At 35.5% G+C, this 23,693-nt stretch overlaps 2 protein-coding genes and 1 pseudogene across 2 annotated transcripts; 1 reads left to right on the top strand and 2 right to left on the bottom strand.

Annotated features, from left to right (window-relative positions):
• Window positions 1-11,283: 11,283 nt before the first annotated feature.
• On the bottom strand, window positions 11,284-12,502 carry LOC124846305 (rust resistance kinase Lr10 pseudogene; annotated as a pseudogene).
• A 6,295-nt stretch (window positions 12,503-18,797) lies between these two features.
• On the top strand, window positions 18,798-19,457 carry LOC148205167 (uncharacterized). Its single transcript, XM_088115657.1, has 2 exons — window positions 18,798-19,077; window positions 19,154-19,457. Exons 1-2 carry the CDS (start codon window positions 18,886-18,888, stop codon window positions 19,418-19,420), a joined length of 459 nt encoding a protein of 152 aa, XP_087971783.1. The 5' UTR covers window positions 18,798-18,885; the 3' UTR covers window positions 19,421-19,457.
• An 840-nt stretch (window positions 19,458-20,297) lies between these two features.
• Window positions 20,298-21,893, bottom strand: LOC148205166 (uncharacterized). Its single transcript, XM_088103431.1, has one exon. It carries the CDS (start codon window positions 21,891-21,893, stop codon window positions 20,298-20,300), a length of 1,596 nt encoding a protein of 531 aa, XP_087959557.1.
• Window positions 21,894-23,693: the final 1,800 nt, after the last annotated feature.

Here is a 23,693-nt window from a genome sequence, read left to right as displayed (position 1 = left end):
CCCAAACAAAGCACCAAAAGTCCATGTTTTAGACTTTTAGATTAATAAATAACACAGAAAACCTATATTGAGTGGAAATTATGAATGTTTACTTGACCTGGAAAATTATAAGTTTGGACACACCACTACAACTCTTTAATGTGCATAATATTATCTAGGCTTTGATATATCCTTTTCTAATTTATCTAACATATCCGTTTTATTGTTTTTTTCTCACATGAAAAAATTCCATTTTTTAACTTTTAATATATATATATATATATATATATATATATATATATATTTTACAGTAACTACTAGTTATTAGATTTACATGATAAATAAAATATCACGTCATCCGAATATGTGACGGTGCATACCCTCGAGATGTTCTAACTACTTAATTATAAAGACAAAAGAATAATTGATCATGTTAATAAAAAGAACTAAATAAATATATTACAGAATTATATATATATATATATATATATATATATATATATATATATATATATTATGAAAATTTTATTTATAAAAACGAAAGCTACAAGTGGTTTGTGTAAGGGCCTGTAAATTTATAAAAGGGCCTTTGGGCCTTATATGGGGCAATCAGACCCATTAAACTAAGGCCAACTTGACTTTAAGAGGGGCTCTTTAGAACCCATTTTCTTCCCCTGAACTTCATTTCTCCTTCTCTCTAAAACTCTCATGCCCTAAACTCTCTCCGCCTTCTCTCTAGATTTCCAGCTTAAAGAACTGTAGGAATTTGAGTTTTGTGTTGCCCAAGCATCCGCGACATAGAGAGCTCCATTTCTACCAAACGTTTTCTTCATTCCGACTAGTAAGTCGTTTTCCCTTCTCCTCCACTGTTTTTGGAACCTAGGGCATGCCACTCTACTGGTTGTATGCAACTGGTGGTGCCCCATTTCGATTTTCTGTCCATTCTAGCTCTAAGAGCTGTGTTGTTCCCACTTCAGTGGATTGTAGGGTCTTGTTGGGTGCTGGCTGTGTAGCTATCAAAGCCTTTCTATTTTTTGTGAGTTGTACTGTACTGTAACCACAAGGTAAGGGGAGCTAGACATTCTTTGATTTTATTGTATGGTGTGCATGTGTGATGAAATCTGTAATATTCTACTGTTTGGACTATGTCGCAACCGGAATCGCGACGGGACGATGATCCAAAAAGAAACGGGTTTTGAAAACAGATTTTGGAGTCGCCACCATAGTTTATTCTGGAAAACTACGGAAAAACCATAAAATAGTAAGACACGGTCCACGAAAACCATATTCTGGGTTCGGGGAGTCTGTTACGCATAGGGAAGCTATTAGCACCCTACAGCGCCTGCCTTAAGGCAGTACCTTTAACTAAATGCACGAATATGATGTGGTTTTCAAAATGTTTAACTATCCCCTAAAATAAAATTCTAAATAAACAAAACATATTTTTTTAGTTTTTTGGGCCCGACAAGGATTGACCTTGCTCCTACGTATTCTCATTCAAAATGAGAAATCAGGGTTACGTAGTTCTAGTTTGAAAGACTGTTTGTTGTTTGGAAAAGCAGATGTTTTTAATTTTTGGAAATTTTATATTTTTAATATTTTCGAGAAAAAGAAGGTAACGAGTACTAGGCCGACGCGAACGGTCGCACGAGTACTCATACCTTTAAAATGATATTTAAATATTTTTAATTATTTTTGAAAAGAGAGATAACGATATTAAGCACTAGGACGATGCGAACGATCACACGAGCACTCATACCGTTATCTGCTTATTTAGGAAGACTTGAGAGTATTGAGTGCTAGGCTGATGCGGACGATCGCACGAGCACTCATACCCTCGTTTAATATTACGTAAATAAGAGAGAAAGATATTGAACACTAGGACGATGCGAGCGATCACACGAGTGTTCAACCTTTAAAATGTATTTTTTGAAATTTTATGTAAGAAAAGAAAAAAAGGTTTTTAGCACAAGGACGACGCGAGCGGTCACACGTGTGCTTAACCTTCAAAACGTATTTTTTTGTAAATTTTTATATGAAAGAATAAAAGGATTTTAGCACAAGGACGACGCGAGTGGTCACACGTGTGCTTAATAAACCTTTAAAAATATTTTTGTAAATTCTTTTTATTTAAACTATAAATATTGTATTATTAAGTATATATTTTAAGATAAGTATATGTTTAAAATAAATAAATAGAACAAAATAAAATAAGACAATAAAGGAAAATAAAATAAATAAACAAAAAAAGAAATGGGAGAGGCTGGACGAACGTTAGGACAGTATTCAGAATAGCGAGCGTTCGTTGGGGAGAGGACGAACGTCCGTTGGGGAATATAACGGACGGACGTTTAGAAATGTGAGCTGAATGACGAGCGTTCGTCAAGAGATATGACGAACGGACGTTGAGAACGAAGGCTGAATGACGAACGCTCGTTGAAGAGATGACGAACGGACGTTGAGAAATTGGAGCTGAATGACGAGCGTTCATTGGGAAGATGACGAACGGACGTTGAGAAATTAAAGCTGAGTGACGAACGTTTGGTTATTGAACGGACGAACGTTCGTTATTGGAATAACGAACGGACGTTCAAAAATGGAAGCTTAAGGACGAACGTTCGTTATTGAAATGACGAACGGACGTTCAAAAATGGAAGCTTAATGACGAACGCTCGTTATTTGAAAAGACGAACGGACGTTAAAAAAATGGGAGCTTAAGGACGAACGTTCATTATTGAAATGACGAACGGACGTTCAAAAATGGAAGCCTAATGACGAACGCTCGTTGTTTGAAAAGACGAACGGACGTTCAAAAATGGAAACTTAAGGACGAACGTTCGTTATTGAAATGACGAACGGACGTAAAGGCTTAAGGCTAACGAACGCTCATTCGCTTAGCTAACGAGCGCTCATTCGTTTGGATAACGAACGCTCGTTAGGGAGAAGGCTGAGCGAACGGTCGAAAAGGCTTAAGTTTTAACGAGCGCTCGTTTGTTTGGATAACGAGCGTTCATTGTGGGGATATGGCGAACGGACGCCAAATAACGAGCGCTCCAAAAGGGGCCTAATGCTCCGGACGTACGCTCATTTCTGGGCTGAGCCCAATCCAATGCTTTCTAACCTAGAATTTCCTAGGGTTCAGAGATTCATCCTCATTCCCACTCCTTCACGCCGGTTCGCGCCTTCTTCAGAGATTCAAGGTCTCTTGCTCAGCACCACAACTGATCACCACCTCTGCCATAGCCAGCCACCGTCGCCTCAAACAGAAAGCGCCTTGGCCTCGCCGCGACCCCTCGCACCACCAAAATCACCGTCAGCCAAGACACCACCGTCTCCACTCCTCTCTCTTCGAAAACCAGCGATTCTCAGGGATGGTTTTCCTCCGTCTTCATCACCGATCCGCTCGTGCCATCATCATCCATCAACATCAACTTCACCATTGCTAAAACCTCCACGACGAACACGACCACTGTCACGATAATGTCCCTCCCCGTGCCTATACTCGTCCACCTCCTCGGCCACCTACACGGTCATCACCACCTACCAGGACAACCTTAGCGATGCCACTGCCACCACCACACAGCAGACTACTACTTCCAAACCGCCAACCCCGAAACAATCAGCCACTCTCTTCCTCCCCATTCGAGGATTTTCTCGAATGCCGAATGCCCCCCTGCAACACCAATTTTCCTTCTCTGCCTCCCCTAATTTTTTAATGTTTACTGATTGGTTTAATGTTGGTTGAACCTTGTCCATTTGGTTTTGGAAACGATGAGTGTGTAGTGTGCATATGAGAATGAGTGGGATAGATGATTCCGTGATAATGGTGTATGGGCTGGCGAGATAGGGTGAATGGAGCTTATGCAGTAAGCATATATGATGAATCTGAATGTACAAGTGAACAAAAGACCTACCTGCTGCTATGGCTGCTGCTACTGCTAGCTGTGTATCCGGTGACCTCCTCTAGCCTTTCGCTTTCACTGCCGTCTGGATGATGATTCCAGATGATGGTTCCCCGTGTGCTCTTTCTCCCTTTTTTCTCTCTCTGATCCCCCCAAAATCCTCTCCCAAAATCTTTGGAATTATCCACTTCTAACCACCTGGTCTCCCCCCTTTCTCCTTCCAAAAAAAATCTTAGAAAATATTCCCTTAACCACCTGGTCTCCTTCCTTCAGACACCTCCCTCATACGCCACTTCCCCCACGTTTTTTATTTCTTCTTTCTTTTTTTTTTAATTTTTATTTTATTTTTAAATTTTATTTTTTTAATTTTATTTTTCAATTTTTCAATTATTTTGATTAATTAACTCTATTAAAACAAAATGAATATAAGAAAAATAGAAATTGAATTAAAAGCAAAAATCTAAATACATAAAAATAGAATAAAACAAAAAGGTGAAATAAAATAAAAGAAAAATAATAAAAAAAACCAATAAAAACACATTTTTTTACAACCCGGACAAAATTGAGTGTTGACAGGGTGTGTGAGTTGCATAATTTAGCAAAACTTACGTTCTGCAAATTATGCAGACTCGCTAAGCGAATGTTTTCGCATAGCGAGTCCTCGTAGAGAGGTGCTCTCAGTTTGATCATTCGCACTGCGAGTTGGTGCGCTGTGCGAATGGCTAGAGAGGGTTGCTCTGTTTGGTGATTCGCATAGCGAATCCGGGTGTCGTGTGACTAGGGGTTGCTGGAGAAAAGACTAGATTAATTCGAATAGCGAATTTGGGGAGCTATGCGAGGGTTTAGGGTGTGATAATTTGTATTAGAATTTTTAGTTTAGCATAGCGCACAAACTTGGTGCGCTATGCGAATTTTAGCTGTCCCCTTGTCAGGAAACTTCGCCCAGCGCATCAAGGGTGGTGCACTATGCGAATTTTAGCTGAAAAACACTCCCTCCGTCAGGAAAATTCGCTCAGTGCACCAAGGGTGGTGCGCTGTGCGAATTTTTGCTGTCTTGCCTTGCATCTTGGTGCACTATGCGACCTGGTTCAATGGGTTTCACAGTTTTCCTCATCTGTTTGAGTTGTTTGATGTTGTTTGACTGCCAAGATGTATGTATGTCTATATAACTGATTTGGGTGGCTCGATTTTGCAACATGATTGAGGGTATGTTGTATTGTGTGTGAATTATAGTTTGGAAGTATGTATGAAACAAAGTTGTGATTGGCGTAAGTGTAACAGTATGGTTGATGGAAGTAATTCCACGGATCTCAAAGGGAGGTCACATGGTGGTGCCCTATGTTATGGACGTAATTCCATGGATCTCAAAGGGAGGTTACATGGTGGTGCCCTATGTTATTGGACGTAATTCCATGATCTTCAAGGAGAAGATTCATGGTGGTGCCCTGAAAGTTTAGAATGATTTGCATGGTAGCTCAGTCTTGGGGGTTTTCCTGATGCTCCAATGGTCTTTCATTCTCAAGTAGAGAGGATTGATCCATGTGGTGAGGAGTAGCAGGAGGTCCTAGTCTTGGAGGCTTCCAGTATGCTCCAGGACGCGGAACAGACTAACCTCGTGAGTGTGGTAAGGTGGAACCCATTGGCAACGGCTTTGCAAAGCAGTAGAGGCCACCACGAGTGCATAACCCGCCATAGCTCGGCAATCATTCTAGTCCGGACGAGTCGGTTTATAATGCAACAAGTCTTGTAATGTCATTTACCATGTTTTGAGTGAACTATGCATGTTGTGTGTGTGACTGTATAACATAATTTTTGTATATCTAGCTCACCCTTCTTCTTGTGTTTGTCTGTTGTTTGTGTCGTGTTTCTGTTGCAATGATCATCCACTTGGATGTGACCAGAGGTGGATGACGTACCCCTAGAGCAGGCCCTGGATGGTGTTGATGTTGCAGCTTAGTTTGTTTAGGATTTCTTAGTTAAGTTATACTATCTTGAAATACTCTTATGGGTGTTTAAAGTTTTAAATTATAGCCATTTTTGGGATGACTGTAATTATTAAGACTTTAGCTGCAAGTTTGACTCCTAACTGTTCTCCTATATCATAATTGTGGACTACCATAATATATATTTGTTATATTTTTGGGATGTTACAGTTTGCATAATAATTTGCTTAATTTTAGACATTATCATCAAATATTAAAAAATATATTTATTTTTCTTTTAAAATATGTATTTGAAAAATATATAGAAAAGAGGACGTACAAATAAATGAATTAATATAGCTTTTTTAGAGTAACAAAGTTTAAACTTGAAATGTTAGAAACAAATTTTTCTTACACGAAATTTAAAGATAACTTTGGATAAGTGGGTTTTAGAGATTATTAATCAATGTTTCTCATATCCGGAACACGTAAAAAACTTTCTTACACTCAAGTTAGAAAGAGAATTTGGACATTAGAGTAAAAAAATTAAGTATGAGAGGATGTGTGTATTTTTTTGGTGAAATAGCATGTATATTTATAGAATTTATAGGTCTTATGAGGTTTAATGTAAAAACAGATAGAATCAAAACAATATAAAATAATATTAGTAAAATAACAACTTAATATATATATATATATATATATATATATATATATATATATATATATATATGATAATTAATAGGATAATAACAATAATGTGATACTTTACTTGATATGTCATATGTTTTGTGGATATATAATATTAAGAAATATCATGAAGTAATCAAACTATCGAGATTTTGGCCACATATACGATTAATATATGAATATTTGAACAAATAAATATATCTTAGAATATCTTCTAACCACTTTAGGTTAGTGAAGGTGAATGAGCTTTGTTGCACCGTGTTACATAGGATATTTGTTGGGCATAATATGTATATAAGTCCCCCAAGCTCAGAAGTTTGATTAGCATATATGAAATGATCTTGTCTAGGAAAGAGATCGCTTTTGAATTTGAATCTTCAAGAGACACAACAAAAATAAATCAGAGAAGAATACAAAATATGACAAAGATGAAGACGACACAATCTAGTAGATTGATAAGTCAAGTGAAGATTTGTAATACTGAGAAAAAATAAATTTAGGAAGGGTGGTTTGGATGACAATTATGTTTACTAAAATAAGAAATAATATTTTAAACAAAAGTGAAGTGTAGCACAGTTGGTTAAAGCTTCTTGTTAGGTGTTGGATATCAAGGGTTCAATTCTTATTGTGTGCATAAAATGTGTTTTAATTATGTTATTAATTATATTAAATAATGTCTCCATCTGAATTTTAGGGTTTAAAGGCTTTAATTTTTAGGTCAACGTGAAAATATTAAATAACTGTGAGACGTGAGTTTTGTGTGTCTTAGAATAATTTTCTTTGCTTTTGTTGGAGTGTGATAGCAAAGGGACATGTGCTTTGTTTAGGAATACAAAGAGTAGAAGGAAGTTTTTTGCAAGAAAGGTAAGGGGTGTTAAACCTTGTATCTTTTGTTCTATGACTAGATGATACGATGAATATATGTTGTTGGACGTGAGTTGTTTTTAAAGAATGCATTGCGTATTGGTTTGAGATATAGTTCTGAATTTTATGATGCACAAATTGATTTCAAGAGCAGTAAGACTAGGTGTATGATCAGTCATCTAGTTTAAGAAAATTATGATTTCAGTGTTGTAGAAAATTTGTGGTGCTTGATATGTTTGAGGGATTAAGTGTTTTCTCTTTTGGTACAAAAGAAGTGTACACATGTTTTGGATCAAATTTTTGGGTTTAATGAGGGCCATGTGTTTGATGGTCCAATGTGTATAAATATTGGTTGTTATGCATGTTATTTTGTGAAGTAAATGAAATAAAAGGCAAACGTTAGAAAGGGGGATGAATAGAGTTTGAAAACTTTTTGAAAAGAGTGACAAACGTTGTTTACAGGGGTTAGACAGTTTGCAGAATGTCTTTGAGCACTTGAGTATCTTTAAAAGCGTTTAGAAACACAATAAAAAGATGGGAAAGATAAATGCTTGTTTTATTCTGTTTCACTCATCCTGAGCTACCTCCAGTTCTCTTTAAGCACTTCTAAAAGATTCCACTAACTTCAACAAGTTACTGAATTACATGAAAAACATTACAATGAGGGGTGTTGAATAGTGTTAATGATTTTAAACAATGAATTCTTTTCACGTGCTATTAAGGATATTCACTGTAGTGTTTGTAAGAACTTCTCCTTTTTTAATGAAAATCTTTTAGTATACGAAGCTTTTGTATTCAAAACTAAAATACAATTGTAGGTTTTATGAGAGAAACGTTGAGATAGAAGTGAACAGTAAATGCACATATATTTTTATACTGGTTCACTCCAACTAAGCTACGTCAAGTCTCCTATGTCGTTAGAGGGTTCCATTATAATCTTCAACAAGATTACAACTGAGTATTCTCACCACTCCTGGTATCCCTAGGCACTCTTGGTATCCCCCGATACGTTGCCTACTTGAGTTTCACTCACTCCTGGTTGTGTAGTATTCTTCACTACTCCTGGTATCCCTAGTCAGCGAATAACTCTTGTTACCTTAGACTGGTTGAGTTTCACCACTCCTGGTACCAGAAAATCTTGGTATGCTCTAATACGCTGTCTTGATTTCCTTAACTCATTTGACTTTCACAACAAGTGTTTTAATTCTCTTCAAATTGTAATCAACTGATTGCTTACAAATCGTTTAGACTATTACTCTCGTCACTGGGATTTTCTCTGGAAGCTTACTTTAATCCATACTATTTACCTTTAATGCATGCACTACAGAAGATTGTATCATTGAATGATACTTCTAATAGTCCTTTTACGAGATCATGGTGTTGCAACTTTGAGATTAATCTCATGTTTGCATGTCCACAGTTATTATGCCATGTTACTATCTCATCTTCCATATGTTAAGAGAGCATTTAGGCATGATTCGTAGTATGAGTGTTTAATGTGATTTTGTGCTTATGAAAGTAATGTCTTAATTGATAAAAAGATTAGTGTTTACTACTTCTTTGACTTAGACGTTCTTTTTTCACTTACAATTTAATCTTTTATAACTGACACGTCATTATTTATCTTGCTTGTATTTAACATAGATGTTCTAGTTATACTTCTCTTAGACGTTTTTCTCACTAAACGATATTTCGTTAAGTGTTGTATGTTAAACTTCAAAACTCGAGTTGCTAGATAGTCTAGTATCTCTAGACGATCTTGTCTTAACAGGTGTGTGTTGGAAGTCTCACACTGACTAGAGATAAAACAAATTTAGAGTATATGAGTGAGTGAAAACCTCACCTTGAAAACCAGTTTCATGGAATTGAGTTAGACTTAAAATTTATTTCTTAATAGACCTTATATCTAATCGATGTTGGACTTCCAACAAACTATAAATCCTCACACTTCTACTTTGTTCCTTACACCTAAAAACCCTTATGAGTTCCAAGATTTGTAAACAACAACCTTATACATCGTAGATATCATTCCCTCTTATATGCCTCAAATGCTTGAGCAAACTATCCTACTCTTCCTTTCTTAAAATAGGTTCCACATAAATTAAAACTTTATTGTCATATATACCATTCACATTTATAATATTGACATGCATAATGACACATTGGTGTGGGATGAGTGTTCATGAAATTAGATCTATGATAAATATTAAAAATGTTAGAAAAATCATGAAGTTATTTTTATGATGTCCAAATCAAGTCTCAAATGATCACTATGCAAGAAAACCTTCATCAATGAAGTACTTGAAAAATACTAGAAGGGGGTTAAATAGTGTAAATGAAAAAAATCTTTTCACAACCCTTCTGATATAACCCGTTCATCGAGTACAAGATTTATCAAGTAATTGTTAAACACTTGACTTTGCAAGTGATTATAAACGATTATTTCTTTTTACGTGCTATTCAAAATATACAATGTAGTGTTTGTAAGAACTTCCTTCGTTAAAGGATAATTGTTTAGTATGGGAAGGTTTTTGTATGCAAAACTAGAGTGCAACTGTAGGTTTTATAAGAGAAACGTTTAGCTAGAGATAAATAATAAATGCATGGATATTTTTATACTCATTCAGTTCAACTAAGCTACATCTGGTCTCCTCTATCCACATAGAATTCCACTATAATCTTCAACAAAATTACAATGGAATATTCTCACCACTCCTGATATCCTTAGTCAGCGAATATTCACATCACTCCTGATATATTATTTCTTATATTTGTAAACATATTAAAATAAAGTTACATCAGTTTGTTCCACAAAAATTACATTTATTTGTAGAAGAAAAATATATGTTGACAACCCCAAGAGTTATATGCATATATTATGTGGTTTTTAAAACACAAATATAATAAATAATAAATTTATAATTAAATGGAATAAAAATTTATTAAAATAATTTGAGAGTTATTAAATAGGATGGATTTCAGATATATCAAAGTCCTTCTTTATATATTTCTTCAAATTTTGTTCTAGGTACATTTCAGTGGACAAGAAGAAAATAGTTATATTTCTTCGAATATATCGGTAAATAAAACTTTTTTAACAAGATGTTGTATTTTATCTGTGTCTTATGCATTGAAAACAAATATATCAATACAAATGTATTACTTCTTTACAAGAAAAATATCAAAAAAAAAAATTGTAAGAAAATTCCTACCATATAACATATTCATTCATGTCATTTTTTTTTAGGAAAAATGGCTATTTTTTTTGTAAATTAGAAAAAACAAAAATTACACCTTACATAGTTAATGTTAGATGAATATTACGTTTGAGCTTTAGAAACAAAAATTCCAACTCTTAATTAAAATAATAATGATTTGACCAATTTTAGTATATTTTGTTGAAGCAACTTTGTAGGATTAGACATTGTAGTCTTGATTTCTAACATTCGTCACCATAGCTCAACATGTCACACCACACTTCCACTTTCCTTTTGCACCTCACTCCATCTGTTCTTTTCCTCCTTCCTGTTGCAGCTATGTCTTCCTTTATCTCCCATGAACCTCATTCCTAAATAATGAAAATTGAGGTTTTTTTTATATATATAAATTAACCTTCATCTATATGTAGTATATGTTTAAACAAAAAGCGAATTATTTTGCAATAATTTTTAATAACTAATATATTTAAATTATCAACAAAAATTGATTCAAACTATCTAGAAAATGATCCTTTTAAATCCTTTAAAAAATCTTTAAAGATTAAATTTAATTTTAGAGACAAGATTATAAATTTAAATTGAAAATATAAAAGAGCACATTAACACCATTAAGAAGTCATAAAAGTGCGTGAGCATGATTTAAATGGGCAATACATAGTATGAGCCTCAATTTTAAATTACAACTTTGTCTATAATAATAATTAACTACTAACAAATGAGTTGTTCCAAATATGAGTGATTAGGCGTGATTTTGTCAACGTTCACATTATAACTAGTTGAATCCCTCCATGATATTTCGTCCGAGTTAATTGTACCATCATGTTCTAACATTTCATGAGGATAAAAGGAAGGTTTTGGAGGAATTTCAAGACTTTCAACTTTTCCTTCAAGCATCTCTACAACCTTGCTCATTGTTGGACGATCACATGGTTTCAATTGTATACACCAAAGTGCAACTATGAACATTTTTCTTATGAGAATTTTATCCATTTCTGAAGCACCTTCCATGTCAATATCTTTCTCTTCTGTAAATTGATCATGGACCCAAAAGGGAAAATAATTTTGACTTGAATGTTAAAAAATGTTCTGCAACTATGAACATTTTTCTCTTACTTGCCATTTCCATCAAAAGCATTCCAAAACTATAGACATCTGCTTTATGTGAAACTCCACCTACATTTTTGTAGAATAATTCTGGAGCCATGTAACCCAGTGTTCCTCTTATTGCAGTCAAAATAATGGATTTGTCTTTTGTAGGATACAATTTTGCAAGTCCAAAATCTGAAACCTTTGGAGTAAAGTTATCATCTAAAAGAATATTATGAGGCTTGATATCGAAATGTAAAATCTGCACATCACAGCCTTGATGTAGATATGCTATCCCATGAGCAATTCCAAGAGATATTTCATATATCTTCTCATAACTCAAAGGAACACTTCCTTCTTTAGAGAAAATAAATTTATCCAATGACCCATTAGGCATGTATTCATAAATTAGACCACGCTTTTTTCCTTCAACACAATATCCAATAAGACCTACTACATTCACATGATGTATTCTTCCAATGGTAGCTACTTCATTAACAAAGTCTTGACCATTGTCTTTGGATTTGCTCAACATCTTTACTGCTACATCTAACCCACTTTGAAGCTTTCCTTTGTAAACAGAACCAAAACCTCCTTCTCCTAATTTCACTTTGAAACCTTTAGTCATTTTCTTGACTTCTCTATACTCATATCTAATGGGATTCATATTACTGTCTAACAAAAAGTTTTCAATGTTTTCATACACTGAAAAATGTCTTCGTCGCCATTTATAGATGAATATCACTAGGAAAAGTGAGAGTCCAAACAAATATCTAGTTGCAATTAATATTGGTAGAATATTTTGACCTATGAATTCTCCCGCATCATTCCAGATCATCATTGATCGTTTGAAATTTGTTATTCTATTGAATAATCCTGTCAAGTTAAGTTTCGTCAAAATTTAAAGTGCGTGAAAATAAAATGAATGAATAAATTTAATAAATAATTTTGTTCGTGCAAGAAAGCAATTGATATATTATAGAATTTAATAAAAGGAGAAATAGATAACCTACCTGTTAAGATGCTTTTAGAAAAACCTACAAAAACAAAAGATTGCTTAAATAAGACAATAAATATGCATGATATTAAGACAAGAAAATTATACTTTGAAATCTTGTAACGTGAAAAAATAATAATATAATATAAGAACAAGATAATGATAAAAGAAGAAAAAACAATTAAAGCTTTCTATCAGTTTTTCCAAATTTTTGTTCCCCTTTCTCCGCGAATCATTTCTCCCCCTTATTTCTTTCAAATTATCTTCTATTTCACATCTATTTTAGATTTTGATAGTAGTACATTGAGATAATTTTGGATCAGTTGGATTTTTAAACAGAGGAAGTTTAAATTTACTATATAACATTATCTTCCTCTAGTTTTTGTATGATTTTAATCATTAATCTTAATAGAGATAATAGAGAGAAGTCATCATTTGAGCTTAATTTACCTTATTTTGAGTTGTTATTTTGTATTATACCTTTGTATGTTGGAATAACTCACTCTATAAAGTTATGGAGTTTTAGCTTTAGAAAAAAACATTTCAAGATAGAAAAAGATAGCAAAGATATACAATTACTACCCAACGAAGACGATGATGAGAAAAGTGTGCTAAAGGGTTGTGATATTGAACTCTAATGTGGAGTAAATTGGTTATGATGTTTTTGCTTCAATTGAGTATGTTTGATTTTCAATTATAAAGTTGCATTGTTATCCGATGAATTACATGGATTAGTAAGAGGGTTGGTTTGATTTAATTTTGTGTTTGTTTCCTTGTTTATTTCATTGAGTATGATTTGTTGATTTGATCATTTAGGTTGATTTTATATTAATTTTATACTTGAGTGATTGAGTTGCTTTGATAGAAATGAAAATGGGTAAAATTCTCAAGTGGGTATGGATGTATTAAGTTGATCAATTAACACTATGTGAGTATATTTTCTTTAACTAATTTAGACTTATTTCACTAAAAAAAAATTAAACAACTTGTATAGTCCTAATGGACCAATGTAATACATATATCAGATTTTGACATCCTCTAATGGTGCTGGACAAGACGGTAAAATCGTTGGGTGCGAAAGGAGAACTACTTTTAGTGCTCTAGAGATTTTTGACCACTAACCACGTACTAAGTGTTGTTGGGCGCCATTTGAAAATAAACTTTTAGCCCTTGTTCACTTGAATGGATTTGGAAGAGAGTGATTGAATGAATTTAAAAGAATTTGAAGGTAAATTTGTTGTTGTTTATTTGAGTCAATTTTGGAGGTAAGTGAGAGTGGATTTGGAAGGAAATTTTTTAGTTTGTCACATCAATCAAATTCTACACTAATTCTCACAAACTTTACTTCCAAATCCACTCTCACTTACCTCCAAAATCGACTCAAATAAACAACAAAAAATTTACTTTCAAATCCTTTCAAATTCATTCAATCACTCTCCCCCAAATCCATTCAAGTAAACAAAATCTTAGTGAGCTCTAAAGGTTTTGGACGGATGGCACAAGCTAAACGTCAGTGGCCTGGCGTAAACTTTGTGCTCTAGATTGGAACTTGAGTTCATAGAGCTCTCTATTATATTTTTGTTGGGAAAATGTAGGGTCTAACTAGACGAAAGTTTGAGAAAAATATCATATTTTGAATTGCTTTCGAAGGGGTCATGTAAGGCCCTAGAACCTCAAGAATTTACCGAGTGGTAAAAAAGTTCAAGTTATAATGTAAAATAGAATGCTGTCAAAGTTTGACATGGTTTACTATTTTAATTATAATTTTTGTAGAAAATATCAATTGAGTCGATTCTTTTTTGATTGGATAGTAGACTCAAAGAGATTCGATTTGAGTACTCATACGCGTATTTTCAACTTCGAGAAGGGGGTCAACCGGACGGTCAAAGTTGCGACTTGTTGGGGGACTTGCGCCCCAGCGCCCTATTCCCAAGGGCGCCCTAGCACGAGCTTTGTCAGTTTTCACATTTTCAGATTTGAAACACGTGGGGATTGCGAGGAAAGTTGGGGAATATGCTCCAGACCCATAATGTTGGTCCCTTGGGTTAGAGAGGACGTGGGCAGACCTCCTTTCCAATTATTAAGTGCTTCTTAGTGGATTAAGGGGCCATGGTGTCTCTTGGACAGATCTACAAGTGTGGGAAAAGGAGGAAAAGGGTTCAACACTTGTGGGAGTGAAGTCGTTGCTGCAAAATCCGTGAGTGAGGTGACGTTGAGAGCTTTTGGAGTTGCAAGGAGGCCAAGGTGCTGCAAGTCTTGTGAAGATGGATTCAAGGTTTACAAAGGAAGTCTTCAAGAGGTAAGGGGTTTAACTTGAGATATAACATAATGTATGATGGGTAGAAGGTAACAATATAATGTTGTTGCATGCTTTCTTTCTTGTGTGTTGGGATTAAAGTTAACATGTTAAGGAATGTACTCTTCTTTTGGGTTTAAGTTTCATGTGTTGTTGCATGGAGAATGGGTATTCACATGTTCATTTTCGTTTTCTACTATATGGGGTAGTTAATGGATTATACATGTTTATATTTTATGAAAAAGTGGTGTTGTTGTAATGGGTATACATGTTGGATGCATTGAGGTCTGTGTTGGGGACTGGCGCCCAGCCCCCTTCCTCTAGGGCGCCCAGGCGCGAGGCCTGCGCAAAAAGTGGCGCCCAGCGCCTCTTGAGGGGCGCCCGGGCGCGAGGCCAGCGTAAAAAGTCGCGCCCAGCCCCCCTACTAGGGTGCCCGGGCGCGAGGTGTTCGCAAAAAGTGGCGCCCATCCCCCCTTCTGTTGCGCCCAGGCGCGAGGTACTTTCCGTTGTTCCTTCAAAACCCTTACTTTTGTAGTTTTTCCTCGGTTCCCACTCTTGGTAGTTAAAATACTCCTCCAAAGCACGCAAATTGCCTACAACTTGAGGAATTAGTGATGAAAACTTTTATGTGAAGCCTAAGCTAAACTTATTCACAAAGTTAGATAAAAGGGAGGATTAAACATGTTTCAAGCTTCAAAAGAGTCGATTTGGTAATTGCAAATAATGGTAAAAATTATCGTTATCAGTGATGTTGGGGTATATGTAGTAGATGAAAAACAGTGAAGAAGAATGAAAGTTTGGGGTCTTGAGTGGAAGAAGAACATGAAGGAAGAATTATGAAAGTGGAAGGTGGAGATGGGCACATTACAATAGAGGTAAGGAGAAGTAATGAAAGTCTTGGGGTAGGAGTTGAAAAAGAAAGGAGTGGAGTAGAGTCTTGGAGTTGACTTGGAATGTTATGGAAATGAAGAAAAAGAGAATAGTGAAATGAAAATTGTAGTGTTTAGGTGTGTGGAGAAGGGGTTACATGGATGGGACGTAAATGAGGTGAGGAATGGGTGTGAAGTTGGGATTGGAAAGCCAAGGAGAGATTAAACAAATTAGAAGTGAGTGTTGGTGGAAGGTTGATTAATTAAAGAAAAGATAGGAGAAGAAAGTGGAGTGCCATAAGTGGTGGAAGAAATGAAGAGAGGAAAACAAGGAGAAAGTGGTGTATAATATGGTGGGGTCTTGAGTGTTGGTGGATTTAATTTAAGAAAAAAAAAGTAAGGTAGTTGGGTGAAGAAGAGTGGTTACGTAACTTTGGTGTGAGGAAGAAATTGTTTGGTTTGAAAAGTCAAATAAAGTGGGAAGTGAGATCCATGGTTTTATGAGAAAAGATGAGTGAATGACATTGTGTATTGAAAACAAAAGAGAAAGAGAAAGAAGTGAAGGGTTACGTAAATAGAGAAAGAGAGAGTTGGTAAGAAATGAGTAGTTTCATGTAGGACCTATTTGGAAGTAAGAGAAAAAGTAATTTGATAGTTTTGGGGTTCACTTGAAGAGTTAGATGTAGAAGAGAGTGTGTTTAGAGTAAAAAAAAAAAGGGTGTATTGAAATTAGGTGTTTTCTTTGGTGTTGGGAATTTAGTAAAAGTGGGGGTGCACTAGAAATGTTGTTCTAGTTTATGGAAGTGTGAAATTAGTAATGAATAATTAAATTAAATTATTTAATTATTTGTTAGTCAATGAATTTAGTTGACTTTATATATATGATGGTGATGGTTGTGATGGTAAAATTGTGAGAGCAAGCGTTCTGTCATTTCCTTAGAATTTTTGTCGAATCGATGGTGTTCGTATTGCGATACGATAGTGTGTTGAGTCATTGCGGAGACTGAGGTTCGAGTGTCAGCCTTTCCTCGTGCGTAGGGACTAGAGAGGGTTGGATGTCTCGCCCAATGACTTCGGCTCGTGTGAGTATAGTGCTCGGTGGGTGCGCCTAACCGAAGTTTTTACTCGTAATTCCTTGAGGAGTTGGGGAGATAGGTCTGAAGTTGCGATGGAAGACGACTCGAATCGCCCTGTTTTGCGAAACAGGTTTGGTACGACAAAATTCAAGGAAACATACAGAAGCTCGTGTAAATGATTGAGTTGTGAGTTTAATACTGTGATGTATTGTAATATTGTGACTTTGATAGTCTGGGTGGTGATGATCTAAGTTATGAGTTGAATATTGTGTTGTATTGTAAGGTTGTGACTAGGATAATCTAAGTTATGATATTTTGATATTGAAATTATATGCTATGTTAGGTTCTTAGTTACTCACCCTTTCATTTTGTGGTTGTGGTTCCACCTACAATGATCGTACTTGTACGGGAGTAGATGACATTGTAGATGAGGCAGAGATGAAGTAGCACGACGAGAGTTATGGGAATAACTATGGGGGATTTATCATGTTTTAAAGTAATTTTATGTTTTTGAATAATGAATTTGATATTTGTAAGGTTTTAACCTTATGTTGTAAGACGCCTAGACTTTTGAGGTTTAGTTCCGCGATGTTATTTTTGAAATTAGAAGGATAATTCTTCATTATTTTTAAAATTAGAAAGAAAATTATTTATTATTTTTAAATTTAGAAAAAAAAATTCTTCATTATTTTTAAAATTATAAGAATTCTTTTTCATTATTTTTAAAATTACAAGGGAAATTCTAAGTTATTTTTAAGATTAGAATGAAAGTTCATTATTATTTTTAAAACTAGAAGAAGAATTCTTCATTATTTTTAAACCAACTCTAACCCTATTTTTTACATGTAGAAAAAATCAAACATAAATCTAATAATTAAATTTCAATAACATAATTAGATTTGGTTTAAAATAAAGTAACAAATATTTGATAAAATGTGAATTTTAATAAAAATTAAATTTAATCTCAATTTAGAGAACGACAAAATTAGAATTGAATTGAACAAAATTAACAAAAGTTAGACTAAATTGAATAAAATTAATGAAAATTGAGATTGAATTGAATATAAAATAGTAACACGTGCCACTAATATTGACACATGACATTGATAGTAACTTGATAAATGACACTAACTTGACAAAAGACACTGATATTGTCACATGACACAATATTGACTTGACACGTGAATCTTTTTTTTAAATTAAAAAAAAAATCTAAATTTTTAAAGAAAATAAAAAAAATTAAAAAAATTATGAACTGACACGTGATTTACTCAAATTTATCACTTGTTAATACAAATTTATCACTTATTAATAATGTAGACAATATCATGAAAAGAACCAAATTGAATATAACTTACAAAAATTAAAATTATATTAAACAGTTGAAAAAATAAATCTTGAACAAAGTCCATAAAAATAAAGATAAAGAATATTTAAATCTTTAAAAAAATTAATTTAAAGCAATAAATGAAGAAGATAGTGGAAAGAAGTTAGGTTTAATCATTCACTAAGTCCCTAATTTCGCATGGAATCTCAATTTCGTCCCTTTCTTTCTGAAAATATCAATTGGGTCCCAATTTTATGAAAATTGCAACAAATCGATCCTTTCCGTTAAATACTGTCAAACGGCGTTACGGTGTGTTTGACGTGGCACGCTGTTGTGGACGTGTTATCTGACGGGGTTGAAGAGAGCAAGAGCAGTGGGGCACGTGGATATTGAATATTTTATAAGTAAAAAGAAAATAATTGTTTTATAAGTAAAAAGCACGTGGATATCGAATTAGGGATTCTTCTCTCTCAATACTTCTAGGGTTCGGTTCGTGCAGATCGAATTAGGGATTAAGGTTTCGTGCAGATCGAATTAGGGATTCTTCTCTCTCAGTACTTCTAGGGTTGGGTTCGTGCAGATCGAATTAGGGATTGAGGTTTCGTGCAGATCGAATTCTTCTGAGTACTTCTACGGTTTAATCGAAGTTGCGGTTGAAGATGCATCCCTGCTCGTCTTCGTCATGCAGCGGGTGGCGGAAGCAAGATAGTAATGTGGTCTGTAGTGGTGCTCGAGGAGTTAAGAACAGCAATGGTAGTCCGTTGTGCTATTGTGGGATGAAATGTGTTATCAGAACTGCAAGAACAGTCAAGAACAGAGGCAAGCAATTTTGGGGCTGCCCTAAGTTCAAGGTAAGGTTTTTTGTTGGGTTTTTCGTTGTTCTTATTTTCAGTTCCAGGGTGCCCTGATTGGTGTTTTGTTGTACAGAATGGTGGTGAAGATGGTGGTTGCAATTATTTCACATGGTGTGCAGATCATGGGGTTATTGAAACGGAAACCAGTAGTGAAGGCAAGTCTGAGTGTTTGCTGAACAGAGAAGCAATGGAAGGTGGATGGAAGATTATAAGTGATTTGGACTGCTCTGTGAAGAAATTGGGAAATAGGCTTAATGTACTGTTAGGGATTGTCTGTGTTCTTGTTGTGGTGAACATTATTGTACTTACAATAGTGTTTTTTCGTTCACCATCACCATGATTTCATTGTACTTATGATGGGATGTACTTAGAATGCAATGAACCAAAGTTATTTTGACTATAAAAGTTTGTATTGTTTGTAATTTTTGGTCATATATGTGACGCTCGTTCTTATGATGGAATGTACTTCATGTTGATTTTGCATGTTTTCTCAGTTAGGGAGCGTGCGTTCGGTTTTAATTTGGGTTGAATCTTAAAGCGTTCGGTCTGTGTGGTAGTGTTTGTGAGCGTTCGGTTTTGGCGTTTTGTTATACTAGTGATTGTAACGTTCGGCAGACTCGAGTAACTTGTAGGCGTTCGTTCCTTATATGTGATGTTGATTTTGCATGTTTTCTCAGTTAGCGAGCGTCCGTTCGATTTTAATTTGGGTTGAATCTTAAAGCGTTCGGTCTGTGTGGTAGTGTTTGTGAGCGTTCGGTTTTGGCCTTTTGTTATACTAGTGATTGTAACGTTCGGCAGACTCCAGTAACTTGAAGGCGTTCGTTCCTTATATGTGATGTTGATTTTGCATGTTTTCTCAGTTAGCGAGCGTCCGTTCGGTTTTAATTTGGGTTGAATCTTAAAGCGTTCGGTCTGTGTGGTAGTGTTTGTGAGCGTTCGGTTTTGGCCTTTTGTTATACTAGTGATTGTAACGTTCGGCAGACTCGAGTAACTTGAAGGCGTTCGTTCCTTATATGTAATGTTGATTTTGCATGTTTTCTCAGTTAGCGAGCGTCCGTATCTAGCGTTCGGTTTTAATTAAGCTGAAGTTCCTACATAAAAGTGCTGTCATACAGACTAGAATATTACATCAGTTATCAACATGAAGTTCCATCAGTTAATATCAACTGCAGTACCAGAAATATTACAAATTTGCATCAGTTAATTCCTACTGTCTACTACGGTTGATTCCCAGAGTGATGTGCTGATGTACTGGGCTGATGTGCTGATGTACAGAATATTTCAGATTGTTGAGTGGATGGAGTTGCTTGGGTTGCTGATGTACTGGGCACAGTTCCTGGTTGGGTTGCTAATGGGCAACGAGTTCTGTTATGGCCATGTTCTCTACATATGCCACATCTCTTTTGCAAGCCAGATTTGGTCATTCTTGATTCATCCTTCCTCATTTCCCATTGCTCTAGCCTTCGTTTTCTCTTTGGTCGTCCAGGCATTACTCTTTTGTGTGGTGGAGACACATCAGGATATGGAGTAATGTTCCACATGTTGGCTCCATTTAAGGGATATATGATTGTTGAATATGTCTCCTCATATTTGGACTTCATGTAGCAAGACTCAATAATTTCAGCCCCTCCAAGGTCATCTATCAATAGTTCCAGGAACCACTTCCATGACTCCTTGTTCTCAACTTCAACAAAACAGTATGCAATTGGCAACATCTGTTCATTCCCATCTCGGCCCACAGCTGTTAACAACTCACCACCGTACTTACCTTTCAAAAATGCTCCATCTAAACCAATAATTGGCCTGCATGACATAAAACTGTCTTTGCAAGCCTTTAAACATACATAGAATCTCTTGAAAATGACTTTACCCCCCACATCCTCAACCTTTAGTTTCACTGTTGACCCAGGATTTTTGGCCACCAACTCATGGGCATAATCATATAACCTTTTATACTGTTCTTTGAAAGAGCCATCAATTTGCTCTGTTGCTATGTTTTTGGCCCTATAGGCCATACACCTAGAAATACCAATGTTCCATTTCCTTTGAATTTTTTCCCTTATATCCACACCCTTAACTGTTGGACTATCTCTAATAGTTTTGTGTATCTTTTTGCTCAACCACTTGGCATCAATTAATTTAAGGTTGAACTCCCTGCTACAGGTATGGTTGTCCACCATTGTTCTCAACTGCCATGTTTTCACTGCCTTCATATAACCAAAATATAACTTCCAAGGGCATTCACCTTTTGCACCCACACACTTCAACCTGATTCTTTCTTTATCATTCTTGACAAAGTGTATATTTCTTCCATTATCCAACGCATAATCTTTTATAGCCTCCAAAATGTCTTGCTTTTCAGCAAAATATATCCCAACTTCCCACTTAAAGTCAACCATACTTTTTGGCAACACAAATGTTGGAAAACTCCCATAACCCTCTACACTAGAACATGGTCCACTAGAGTCACTTTCTGCTCCACTAATTAATTGTTCAGATTCCCACTCATCATCTGATAAACCTCTATCACAACCAACATTTGACATACTTTCTGCTCCACTAATTAATGGTCCACTAGAGTCATTTGACATACTTTGGACTTCCACTTCCACATTTCCCTCGAAGTCTGCATGTATATCATCATCTATATCACAACCAACATTGATATCAACAAGCCCCTCCAACCACTCATTATTTCCATCACCACTACCATTCTCAAAAGAGGAATTCCAACTTCGAATTTCCACATCTGCTTCAACTTCATTCTGTTCTACACCTTCATGTTCACCATCACCATCAACCTCTTCCTCCATAACAGCCTCAACTTCCACTTCTTCACCATCCCCACCAATTTCCTAAACTTGTTCAACTACAACAACCTCTTCCTCCATAACAGCCTCAACTTCAACTTGTTCACCCATCTCTTCCAACACACAACCAACTTGTTCAACTCCAACAACCTCTTCCTCCATAACAGCCTCAACTTCCACTTGTTCACCCATCTCTTCCAACACACAACCAACTTGTTCAACTCTAACATCCTCTTCCTCCATAACAGCCTCAACTTCCACTTCTTCACCATCACCACCAACTTCCTCAACTTGTTCAAGTCCATCAACCTCTTCCTCCATTACAGCCTCAACTTCCACTTCTTCACCCCTCTCTTCAACTTCTCCTTCATCATTACCAACATGTTCCAGCATATGTATGACTTCGGGTTCAGAAACAGGGTGTATCAAAAACACATGGACCTCACCATTCAGCCTAGCTAAATTAACCATATGCATGGCACCAGTGTCATCACACAGACGCTCTAACTTATCATCCAAAATTGAAGCCCCTCCTACAGAGTACCACATATCTTTAAGCCCATCGTATCCCAAAGACTTCACTACACTAACAATCACGAAATAACTCCAAACATCTGGGTCAAACATAAACCTAGATGTCTCCCCCCCTTCATACTTAAGCTTCCCATCGTTAACTAATTTCCCTCCATGGTGAAAGACAACCTCAATATCCTCGTCCATGATGCAAAACACTATATATAAGTATTTGTACACCTATAATATAATCAAATCACGACAAAACATGTATTAAAACCGTAACCAAAACACACTCACACACATAGAAAATTATCACTTTAAACATGGGGGGCATGGGGGACCACAACATTGCAATAAAAAATGGAACATAATCCGACCAACGGGACCACAACATTGCAATAAAAAATGGAACACAATCCCACCAACGGGACCACAACATTGCAATCAAAAATAAAACACAATACATAGACGGGGACCACCACCCAACATCGCAAGATAAAGGTTTCTAACAAAACCAAAATTTTACTGACCTGGCCACTCCAGATTGCAACTGAAGAAGGTCCCACAACTCCGATGAGGACGACGACAACTGCACACTCTTTGAAGGTCAACCTCGATTCAACCCTAAATACCCAAATTCATACCCCAATTTTCTGAAATGAAATCAACTTTGGACGAACCGAACCCTAGAAGTACTGAGAGAGAAGAATCCCTAATTCGATATCCACGTGCTTTTTACTTATAAAACAATTCTTTTCTCATTACTTATAAAATATTCAATATCCACGTGCCCCACTGCTCCTGCTCTCTTCAACCACGTCAGATAACACGTCCAACGCAGCGTGCCACGTCAAACACACTGTAACGTCGTTTGACAGTATTTAACGGAAATGACAATTTTCATAAAATTGGGACCCAATTGATATTTTCAGAAAGAAAGGGACGAAATTGAGATTCCATGCGAAAATAGGGACTTAGTGAATGATTAAACCAACAAGTTAATGATTAAATTATAAATAAATTTCTAATAACAGAATTTTTTTTATATAAAATTATAATCTCTTTAGAAACATTTTTTTTATAATTCTTTTATCTTCTCACTTCACTTCTCACTTCACTTAATTGTTTGATGATCATAAACTACTTTTGTGATCATAGTATCGAGTTATATAATGATAGTCCATCAAAATTTCTATTAAGGTAAGTTGGACTTTTAACCTTTTTTTCTATGCTTAAATCTGTTTTTTCCTTGAAAGTAAGCTTTTTTTTTTTTGCATCCATGTATTT

The sequence above is a fragment of the Vigna umbellata genome, chromosome 1, assembly GCF_029865625.1.
Source record: "Vigna umbellata cultivar VRB3 chromosome 1, Vumbellata_1.0, whole genome shotgun sequence".
Classification (NCBI taxonomy): domain Eukaryota; kingdom Viridiplantae; phylum Streptophyta; class Magnoliopsida; order Fabales; family Fabaceae; genus Vigna; species Vigna umbellata.
Note: the sequence above shows the minus strand (reverse complement) of the source record. Positions and strands in the feature narration are given on the sequence as shown.